General features: G+C 47.0%; 5 protein-coding genes across 5 annotated transcripts; 3 read left to right on the forward strand and 2 right to left on the reverse strand.

The window, feature by feature from the left end:
- Positions 1-1473: 1473 nt before the first annotated feature.
- On the forward strand, positions 1474-1992 carry H257_17443 (hypothetical protein; the record flags this gene model as incomplete). The annotated part of the gene is made up of 2 exons (XM_009846242.1): positions 1474-1657; positions 1724-1992. 2 exons carry the CDS (start codon positions 1474-1476, stop codon positions 1990-1992), a joined length of 453 nt encoding a protein of 150 aa, XP_009844544.1.
- A 353-nt stretch (positions 1993-2345) lies between these two features.
- On the forward strand, positions 2346-3197 carry H257_17444 (hypothetical protein; the record flags this gene model as incomplete). The annotated part of the gene is made up of 1 exon (XM_009846243.1): positions 2346-3197. One exon carries the CDS (start codon positions 2346-2348, stop codon positions 3195-3197), a length of 852 nt encoding a protein of 283 aa, XP_009844545.1.
- H257_17445 (hypothetical protein) lies at positions 3168-4462 on the reverse strand (the record flags this gene model as incomplete). The annotated part of the gene is made up of 2 exons (XM_009846244.1): positions 3168-3663; positions 3797-4462. 2 exons carry the CDS (start codon positions 4460-4462, stop codon positions 3289-3291), a joined length of 1041 nt encoding a protein of 346 aa, XP_009844546.1. The 3' UTR covers positions 3168-3288.
- Positions 4463-6940: 2478 nt separating this feature from the next.
- H257_17446 (hypothetical protein) lies at positions 6941-9800 on the forward strand (the record flags this gene model as incomplete). The annotated part of the gene is made up of 4 exons (XM_009846245.1): positions 6941-7051; positions 7104-7256; positions 8840-9628; positions 9798-9800. 4 exons carry the CDS (start codon positions 6941-6943, stop codon positions 9798-9800), a joined length of 1056 nt encoding a protein of 351 aa, XP_009844547.1.
- Positions 9801-9816: 16 nt separating this feature from the next.
- H257_17447 (hypothetical protein) lies at positions 9817-10731 on the reverse strand (the record flags this gene model as incomplete). Its single annotated transcript, XM_009846246.1, has 4 exons — positions 9817-10103; positions 10158-10344; positions 10391-10641; positions 10686-10731. The coding sequence occupies 4 exons, from the start codon at positions 10729-10731 to the stop codon at positions 9817-9819; spliced, it is 771 nt and encodes a 256-aa protein (XP_009844548.1).
- Between the last annotated feature and the right edge of the window lie 646 nt (positions 10732-11377).

Consider the following 11377-nt stretch of genomic DNA (forward strand, 5'->3'; position numbering starts at 1 on the left):
CTTCGTCCACGACTTCCAGGTTTCCCGTGGAAGTCCATGCAGCGCGCAAAACGTACGAGCACTGCCACCGAATGCGTCGAAGAGGACGAAGTACTCGCGCTTTCGATCAATGGTGTAGGCGTGCTGCTTGCGGAGTGGAGGCATGGTGGAGCGTTTGAAACTGTCGGGTTTGAAAATACCTTGTGAAATTCAAACGCACCAATCATAACGACTTATTTTATATGGTTTGTGATTGGCTAGGTTTCATTAAATCTGTTTATGGAGGTCATCGTTTGGCAATAAAAATACATCCATTTTTAGAGGTGGGTGAGTTTCTAGGGTGGGTGAGTTTCTCCCCGGTTCTCTGTATAGGTTTAGACACCCTTATTGATGTGGACTCCACTGTAAAATTATTTATTCCTGTGCTTTTAAAGTATAAAAGTTTACAATATATGCGAAATCTCCTTACTTCCTTCGCGCATATCGGCACCTCTAATATCCTATATATACCCCCTCGACAAAACCATCACTAGCCAATCACGTGGAAGCAGAATACACGACAAAAGCACGACCAAAGTGCGATGAAATAACGACAAACCTACTTGGGAACGCATTTTGGGTTTAAAGTACGACGGTACTTGGAAGAGCCTCTTAGGCATTTTTGAAGTCGACAAAAACGATCGTCTCGACCAATTATATGGCAAGAAACCACGAAGCACTTTGATTGGTTAATAATCAGAAGTAAGGCCAGTCACCTTGCTAATTCCACAAACAAGTCATCACCAAATCGGCGGCCGTTTCAACCGGAAGATCGTACATCATTTTCTCAAGGTCGCGCTTGCCCAGCAAACACACCCTACGTCGAACACGTCGCGACCACAGGTGAAGGTCTCAGGTATGAGCCCTGATTTCTTCAGCGCCACTTTCTTGATGTGCGAGATCTTGTAGGAGTTGTCTCCGGCGCACAAGATGGATGACCTCTCGGAGGCAGCACTGCAGCGTCAAGAAGTTATGCTCCTACGACCAAGGGTCGACATCCTGTCACGCCTGGTTCAATGTGCTTCGTATATGCACCAGCAACCTCAACCCACGACACCCAAATCACAACGGAACTTTAACGGGAAAATGTAGATACTTGGTTGAGAGTGTACACCATATACTATTATATATATTTGATATATACATGTTAGCACTCGACTACCTGGTTAGTGTTATAGAGCAAACACAGATTATTGGACGTCCTCGTCATCTTTTTTGTCGTTTGAGCTCATGGAAGCGTGCTTTCGGCACCTGTCCAAGGATTCTAAACTGTAAAGTACAGCCCGTGAAAAGAGAAAATATATTTAATTTTATACTGAAGTAGGAAGTTTGAGTTTAAATATTCTATCGGAGGCAGCACTGCAGCGTCAAGAAGTTATGCTCCTTCGACCAAGGGTCGACATCCTGTCACGCTTGGTTCGTAGCTGCAACGATGTCTTCGTACGTGTTCCAGTGATGGCTTTGCTATGGAGCCTGAATCGCGCGGAAGAATCCGAGGTCAAGGGCATTCATGCGCGAGTCCGGTGGATGGCACTGAAGACGCATGGACCAACCATCAGACGTGCACGTCACTACAACCGACTGGTTCCAGGTCGGAACATGTGGCCGAGCGTTATCCTGCTGGATCACAACACTGTGCGTACTGTACGCGGGCCACTTGTCCTTGATTGCTGGTATGGCGTTCTCAATCAGCATCATCCTGTAGACTGTGTGTGCGACGTTGATAGGGCGGAGTTCGAGCGTGGCGGCTGGACGATTGCGCGCCTCACGAGCTACTGGAATGACTTACGTGAAGTGCCAGGTCTCAATTTTGCCGTCGAACCACTCGGATTTGGCGTCATCCCGCGGAACATCACCTGGGTGATGAAGCGCTTTTTCTGGGTAGCGCGGTGGGGAGGGACTTCGCCGGGCAGTAGGCACACTCACGACTTGATCTTTGTCGCGTGGAACCAGTTCTCATCCACGTGGACGTAGTCGTATACATGTCGTCGAACTGGAGGTTGCTTGAAATCCATTGCCCATTTTATCGGGGCCACTTTGTTCACTTCAGTTAGCTTAGGGCTCCTCTGGGTGCCACGAATTATGGCATAAAAGGATTTCTCCATAAAATCCAGAAATGAAGAAATGAAAAAATTTGGTCGTTTGGATACCACCAAATCCAATAAATTTATTTCCAAAATCACGACGAAATCAGCCGATAAAATGGCAAATAAAAATGGACCAAAAAGGCCCATATCTCTTGTAGAGCCAGTGCACCTACTTCAACACCGATGTCCATTCCATAACCCGCGCATTTCGAAAGAACACGGGAACACATCAAGCAAATCATGGGACTCTGGACCGATGAACTGGACATAACCTGGTTGAAGGAGCTTGTGCATCAAGTCGTTGTCGTCGGGAAACGTGCTCGAAGCGGGTACAAGAAAGAAGCGTGGGCTGCACCTCTCAAGACACTCAACGACGTGCATGGACAAATCATTCCATTCTCACTGCAACAACTCAAGTCACGGCACGACACGGTCAAAGGCGCGTACGCAGTGATATCATCAATCGTGAACAGCAGCGGCATGGGATGGGAATCGGCAACATGCCGTGCGGAGTGTCATACGACTACGTGGGAGGCCTTGTTGGACGGCAAGCCAAAGTCATGGGGTGCATGGCGCCACAAAAGGTTTCCACAGTTCGACCTTTGCGAGGCACTTTTCCGTGGAACCCTGGCTCAAGACCTATTGGTGGTTGCCTCTACTAATCCACCGTCAACTCAAACCCGCGCCGACGATCAATCCTCTGATGAAGACCTGCAAGACTCGCGTGACCTTGGCTCAGACATTGAAGACAACACAAACGAAATCGATGGACGCGGTCGTCTTTCGTCTCTTGGCAGCGCGACCAAGCCGCCAAGCAAGCGTCAACGTCTGACAATGGCGTCACAATTGTTGCAGACGTTCCAGGGTATGGGTACAACTTGCGCACGTGAGTTCGAGTTGATGTCCAAGAGGTTCAAGTCGTCAGAAGCTTCCCCAACTGCCAACGCTGTCAAGCTCCTGCACGACAAGCTTGATGGCGTTCTCTCTGTGGACGACATGATGCTGGCATTGGAAGCGTTGGAGAATGCGACACGTGCAACAGTGTTCATCTCAATGAATGCTGCCTTACGTGAAACGTGGATCTTGCGTTAAGTCAACAAGTTGCGCAACGAGTAAGTGCTGAAGTTAAGTTCATGGACTGAATGCAACATGAATGATCAATTACTGCGGTTACGACGACGTCTCATCGAGATAATTGCTGCTCCCACTGTACTGCTCCCATACGCGACGTAATGGAATTACGCCATTCCTTTGCAGCTTTGTTATCTGGTTCTTCTGGAGGCAATGCATTGGGTGGGGGATTGGATTCGCCATCATCGACGGCGTCCAACTGAACGTCGGCTTCTTGTTCAAATCGATCGTTTCGTATTCCACGCAGCCGAATGAAGTTGTGTACAACACATAACGCCAGCACCACGTCGACTTGGAAGGCGCAGTCGTAACGAACTCCACTTGAAAGAACTGGGAAGCGCATCTTGAGGATACCAAATAGTATTCTCTCGATGCAATTCCGCAACTGCGCATGGCGCAAGTTGAACAGCTCTTCCTTTGTCCGTGGCTTCAATCGTCCAATCCCTCACTCCTTTAGATGGTAGAGAGTGTTTCGGTACGGAGTCAAACACTTCATGGTCAAGGCATAGCCAAGGTCATACTTGGTGGATGACAGTGCCAAACCTTTTTGTAGGGCGTACCTTGCCATCGCCGGCAGAACCTTCCCAGCCGGCAAGCACGAACGTGAAGACCAAATCAAAGTCGCACGCAGCGAGAACGTTCATGGTCACGCCCTTTCGATCATGAAATGGTGCTGTCTTTGAAGCAGGGATGTGGGTTCCGTCCAGCGCCATGCGGCAGTTTTCGAAGTAGGGGTAAAACTTTGGATTCGTTGTGATCACTCGATGTGCTGGGCTCTCTTCTGGTGGCAGTCGGATGTAGTACGGTAGTAGTCGCCGCAATGCGAGCACAATCAGTCGTAGGTGCCTTGATATGGTCTGTCCGGAGTGTTGAAATCGTTGTTGCATGTTTGTCGACGACGCGTTGTGGCCAAAAAAGTACAGGAATAGGCAAAGTTGCTCTTGAGGGGAAATATGGCGTGTCCCACGAAGCCCGCCACGTTGTACCAGGTCGAATAACAGACCACCGTAAGTGTCCCGTGACAATCGGAATGTCTCCACGAAGGCATCCTCATTCCCGTTCAGGATTTCTGCAATCCACAGCGCGCCGGACAAGATCGACACCCGCTTCGACGACTTCAGCAGGAACGCGGAGTAATGATACACCATGTATGCCAATATGAGCATGCGTCGACGACGGTAGACGCGTCGATGAAGCAGGGACATGACAGCGTGCGTCGTCTGCATCCGTGTTGCAACAATCTTGTTCGCGCGCAATTGACTCTGAATAAGTTCCGGATATTGGTTCGTTTGCGGTATCCAGACGGTTTCAACATTTTCGGTTTTTAGGTCAGCATTGTATTTTTTGGACGAAACGCGAAATCTCTCAATTCTTTTTATGGCATTTTTTTATTGTGTGGTATCCAGAGGAGCCCTTAGGTATAATGTGGGAATTATACTTTACGATGAGAACGCGTGTGTAGTAAGTAGTCTTTCAGTGTACACGCAGGTATGTCGATTTCGTCGGCGATCTGGAGAGTCGTTCGCCGTTGTAGTGGGATCGTGCGAATTCGAGTCGGAAGGTCCGTGCACTTCGTTTTTCGACAGACGCGTTTCTTCTTAAGCGAAGGCACGTCTTGGCAGACAATCTCTTGCGCAGGTTAGGCCGTCCGCACACACGATGGCGTTGGCACGGCTGCAGATCTCGGCGATGGTGTGCAAGTTGCGACCAAAGATCCGGGTACCTTCTTTTATGGCTCCATGACGTAGTTTTGTCATGGAGCCTGCACGACATGAAGGAGCAGGTGGCCGACGACAGCGCGGCGCTGATCCGACGTAAGTTCTTTCATTCAAAATCAGCTATGCGCGCCTTCTGTTTTTCGGATAAGTTAGGCTGTGTATCCGTATATTTATCTTGTTTTGAGTATTGCAGCAGTCGATTCACAGACTGTCAACTCTTTTTATGAATTTAACTGACGTGTGCATGGAATTCGCAAGGTGAGCCACCTTGCTACTTTGTAATATCCAACCAGAGTTCACCACACCTTGTTTCTTACACACGATTGGCTATAACACTGGCAGAAGAGGTTACAATTTTGAACGGTTTGAACGCTTGAATTTTGTAGAGCTTTGTGTGATGCTGCTCCGGAGAGTTCTGAACTGATGAGTTCACCCCGACTATTTACAGTGTGGTTCTCCCCTTACAGCTAACATTATGTTGTGCGTTCGGTTGGATTGCAATGTCGTGGTGGAGGAAGAGGTAGCTGTCACGGGGTGAAACTTTACTACGGCATTTCCAGGTAACAGTCGTATCTCTGGTTACCGGATCATCATCCCACTGTAACTCTGGGACTAATCTGTGTCGAACCCGTTACGCCCGGAAACAGCAATAGCCAGATCCCCGAACTTCCCGCAGTGTTCGGGTGACTCGTCGAACATCGGAACGACGCCTCCACTTAGATAGCTAACCTTGACTTTTACTTTTGACTTACTCTACACGCTTGTGTCTTGTGTTCGCTCGCTCGCGCCGCGCCTACCTTCGTCAAATAGTTACAAACCCCGTGACACAGACAATGTCGCTGTCAAGAATTCCACTTCGTCCACCAGGGCGTGACGAGCTTGCGACATGTCGTGGGGGCCGCTCCCCAAGGTTGACGCCATCGCTGCCCGAACTTCCTGGAGGACGCGTAACGATCGTTCGTTTCGCTGAATGCTGTTGCGCAAGTCTACGATGCCATGGGAGAGCACGGTGTGCATGCGCAAGAAGGAATTTGGTGAGGCGTGGTCACCCGACCCCGGAGTGGCCGCCTGCTCAGCGAGCGCCGCGGAGTCTCCAGCGGAGGAGACTGTAGTGGCGTCTTCGTCCTGCACCCCGGAAGTTTCTGCGGGTCCCCTCAGCCGGGCCGTCGGTGGCGGCGTCATCCCCGCCGAACTGTGATCCATCTGTGCGGCCTCCGGATCAGGTTGCGGAATGAAGCGACCTCGCTGCTTACGCCTTGTCAGGCTGCGGGATTCTATTTGGGATCACGGCGCTAACCGACCTTTCTCGCCCAACGACCATTTGTGTGTTGATTGGTCCTTGCCAGAGCTTCGGACATAAGCGGGGGAGAATGTCACGGGGTGAAAGGAAGCGACTTTACTACGACATTTCCAGGTAACAGGCGTATCTCTGGTTACCGGATCATCATCCCACTGTACCTCTTGGACTAATCTGTGTCGAACCCGTTACGCCCGGAAACAGTAATAGCCAGATCCCCGAACTTCCCGCAGTGTTCGGGTGACTCTTTGAACATCGGAACGACGCCTCCACTTAGATAGCTAACCTTGACTTTTACTTTTGACTTACTCTACACGCTTGTGTCTTGTGTTCGCTCGCTCGCACCGCGCCTACCTTCGTCAAATAGTTACAAACCCCGTGACATAGCACCCATCGCAAAGTGTTAAAGCCGCCACTTCAGCACTTGAGATGTGTGCAATCAAGACGTCTTGTGCCACCGCCCGCGCAACCACGTGATCACACTGGCAGGGAGATGTATGGTACCGACACGGGATGGATGGAATTTCATTGGGTTAGTAGGCAAGTGGTAAATTGAGACCTGTTAGAATTGACCGAGACCTGAATACCACATTATTGCTCTCATACACAGCCTACATAATTATCTAAATGCTCCTTGCATCAATAGCCATCACAGGAGTAGAATATATCGCAAAAAGGCGTGATGAGGAATGGAGCGGTGTATGCGGCTACTCAACCCGTTGATCCTGGGCTGTCCCGCCCTCCGCCAAGTCGACGCGATGATCAACCAAGCGTTTGGTCCGACCTTGGAATCGGAACGTGTGCGCGCCAAGCTGCTATGGTACCTCCGTCACATATTCGAACCACGGCCAGTGCTCGTATTCGATCACGCCGTTGGGGTCGTACCCGCTCAAAACGTACCTGCCGGATTCCGACATTGACGTGTGTCTGAAAGTGCCGGACGCGGCCGCCACGTGGCATCTTGCAGTGACCCAAGCGCTGATAGGCGCCGCGACGCCCGCCGCTGTTGACAGTGATTTTCGTGATTTCACGGCATCTGATTGGACAAATGGGACAATTTTAAATTCGCAAGGTGACCTGCCTTGCGAATTCCAAAAACAGACAGACACATGAAAAATAGAAATCAAGAATACAAACTTGAAGATTTATTTAATTGAAACTATACAATTTCAGAATTATATATGGAATTCGCAAGGTGGTTCACCTTGCGCAGCATACAAAATTGCCTATTTCACCTTGCCTTTTCTCGCTAATGTAAGCCAATTAGATGAGTTGCATTGAGCTCTTTCCGCACCTATTTCCAGATTTTTCGAAGTTGAATATTTGTAGAAATTTCACCAATTTTTATCAAAGGGTTGGTCTATTTCCGTCCGCAGGTATAGGTTTGGATATACAATGATCAAGTGACACGAATTTCGTGCAGAACAGAGGCATATATTCAAAATAACGGTTTATTCTGTTATGGAGTTGGAGGTATACGATACAAGGAGTAATTATTTTCAATAAATAGCATACAAATAATAAGATAATATTTCACCTGACATGAAATAGTCGCTGCCTGAATGACCATGCTTCCGTTCATGATTAACCTCGCCGCCGCATTCTTCGATACTGATAGCAACTACTCGGATGTGATCATTTATTTCCCTTAACCCAACTAACGTGTAAGCATATACACTTCCGTATTGCATGATAAAAGCGCGGTGGGGTAATTGTTGTCAGTGATGAACAACGAAGTAGGATCACATGCAAGCAGTCAGCAGGCATCCCGAGCTGAGACTGCTACTGATGGATTTCGTCATTTTTTTTACGTTTATCTAAGGTTCTTATGTTGTTAATCTTACTGTCATGTACAGTCGAACTTCCGCTGTGCGTTCATACTAGGACACGGGACGACAACTTGGTCCGCGTCGCGGTTGTCGCGGCGCCCCTCGCCGTTGACCATTTTTGGTTGCAGTCAACCTCTATATATCCATAAAATGGGGGAGTATAGAATATAGGAGATATTTGCAGCGCGAAGGAAGACTCGCAAAACTTGATAATTATCTTGGGACTTATGACCAGACCTTATATGGATAATGTACGGATAAACGAGAGACTTATGCGTTTTGTTTAACAATACAATCTAATTATATTATTAAACAAAAAATGTTTTTTTTCGAAATTAATATATTAATATTAATTTCTTTATTAGGTTTAATGTTAATTGTATCTTCTTTTAATGGTACTCTTTCTACCGAAGTTACAGAGTCATTTTGCCTAGTTCCTTTATAAAAAAGCGAAAAAAAAAAAAACGGGATTTGAACCCGCGGTTAAGAGTGTGGTCTCCGAATTTTTGTTCATGCTTTCATGCATTCAAGCTTTGTCCGGATAAAATTTATTCGGATTAGTTGTGTTTTTGTGGTCTGTGAAGGCATTCCTGCTTCGCCACGATGGACATTTTCAATCGGGTTGCTGTTGCCGTGGCTACAGCCGTATGCGCAGTGTGTATGTCGGTAGCTACTACGCCTCTTGGTGCTAAATACAATTTGTTGACCATTACTCAAGTTAACTTTGACGCTATGCTTGGTGACGCACGCTACGAGCAGTGGTTCCACGACAACCTTCGCTGTGACCAAGCTGTCTTCCGCCGACTTGTGGACTTGCTGCGCCAACGTTTGCAACCCAACGAGCGTCAATCCAGCCACTCCTTCGAGAAGAAGGTGGCTGTGACGCTGTACTTCTTGGGGTCCGAAGGTGGCTATCGAGAGACAGCGGCAGCATTTGGAATGGCCAAATCGTGGTGTATCACAGTCGTGGCGACCGTGGTGGATGTGTTGGCGAGCCAAGCAAAGTTGTGGATACGCCTGCCGACCTTCCCTGGTGACTGGAGTCGAATCGAACGTGGCTTCTACAAGGCACAACGGTTTCCGGGCGTTGTCGGAGCTGTGGATGGTACTCTCATTGATATCCAACGGCCCCGTGAGTACGATGGTTTTTACAATCGAAGCGGTGACCCCTCTCTCAATGTTCAAGCAATGGTGGACCACCGTATGGTATTTTTGTCTGTGGACATCCGTCCTGGTTCGTTCTCCGACAAAAAAATTTGGAAGGTGTCGCAGCTGGGCCAAACAATTCGTCGCTGTATTCCTACCGGCAGCCACGTTATTGGCGATTCTGGATACACATTGCTGCCATGGTTGTTGACCCCATATGTGCCGCACGAAGAAGGCGGTCGTTTGTCCAACACACAAAAGCGATTCAACTACAAGCTATCCAGCACTCGAATGGTGGTCGAGTGTGCATTTGGGCGCCTCAAGGAGAGATTCCGGATTTTGAAAAGCGTGATGAACGAAAGATCATTGGACCGGACGGTCGCCATCACTACCTCTTGCTTCGTACTGCACAACATGTTTATCCACTTTAACGACGGACTTTTCGATGCGCCTTGTAACCGTCGCGATCAGAATATATATTTCCAACAGGCCGATGAAAGTGAAACGGAAACGAATAGTTTCATTCGTCGAACATCAATTACAAAAAGAAATGGAATTGCAAAGATTATAGTAATTTGATAATCGAAATCTTACTTTTCCTTTTGTGCGATTAAATGCGCAACGAGTTGAGCAATCGTCTGAGACTGTCCTTGAATGGCTTGCAATACATCGTCCAATGTTGCCCCTGTTGGCGGGGTGGGCTGTGGGCTTGGCGCCGCTGAGAGTGATGACCCCAAATGAATCAAACCTTCCTTAATGGCCATAAATCCGGCCTCCAACGCCTCGCTGTGGCTCTTTGACTTGGATGGGTTGGATTTTTTTTTCTTGCGACTGCGCAACATTTCTTCTTCGCATTCTGATCCCGATTCTTGTTTCACTACAATATTACATATATAAATGTTTTTTGCCAACGATCATGAATTATACGTACCATTAATATGATTAACAATTTCATTCTCGTCGGTGGACATTAAGGATTCCCGTTGATATCCTTTTTTGTCGCTCCAGTATTCCAACATTACATCGTAATGGGGAGGCAATGGGGCGGAGGGAGCATTCCCTGTTTCGATCGCATTCGAGGGCTTCGACAGCGACCATGCTGACTTCATTTTCGCAAACTACATCCAATGAAACCGAATCGTGATAGTCATCAAATCGACATACCTTGTCTTGCACTTGAGCGACAGAGTATTCCTTCTCCGTGGCCACGCTTAGCTCGGCAGCCAGCATCACGTAAGCAGTCTTCTTGTCGGCGTTGTTCTTCGAGTAAAACCGCGCAGACAGCTCAGACTTGTACCGCAACCGAAACAAAGCAGCAACGCCATCATCATCCCACAAAGGTGTGCGCTTGGCAGCTCCGCTGGGCGACCGTCGTGTGCGCTTGGGCGTCTTGGCTAGGGCTGGAAGATTGCTGTCTAATACGTATGAATTTGATGATCCTATAGTCTACAACTCGTACCATCGTGATCAAAGTCTAGCTCAAGCGTGACTTCATCGTCGTTCATTGTGCTGTCTCCGATATTGAACGACTGGGCAGGAACGCAGGCGTGAACAACCCAACCCATCAACGCCTCAAACCACAGTTTTAGGCAGGGACATTATGCGGATTTCGGATAATTCTAGCCAATCAACGCAAAATTTTCCAAGCAGGAACGCCCAAAAGCAAGAACGATTTCTTCGGAGACCACGCTCTAAATAAAAAATAGTACATAAAATTATTATTTTTAAATAAATTGAATTAAACTTTCACTATGAAGTGTACCGTTCATTAAAGTATTTGAAGTATTATGAAAATTTTAGTGTAGTGAATATTTAATAAAAACTCTTCCACTATTTCTTTTAATTGCGGGTTTAATTTTATTAATAGCCCTAATAGGTGCCGTTACTTTAAAGATAACAATTAAATCTCTAAAAAATATAAATAATATAAAAATATAATATTTATATAACATTTCTTTATCTAAATACTTTTTAATGAAGGGAATTAAGATTATAAAAAATAATATTTATTCTATAAATATTTTGTTTAATTATTTTTAAAAAGATCTAATAAAAAATATAATTTGATTATTTCTTTAAAATAGAAGAAAAAATATATAAATAATTATAAAGTTTTGGTTTAAAATAAAAATAAAAAATATAATTATTAGA

This window comes from Aphanomyces astaci, assembly GCF_000520075.1.
Source record: "Aphanomyces astaci strain APO3 unplaced genomic scaffold supercont1.107, whole genome shotgun sequence".
NCBI lineage: Eukaryota > Oomycota > Saprolegniomycetes > Saprolegniales > Verrucalvaceae > Aphanomyces > Aphanomyces astaci.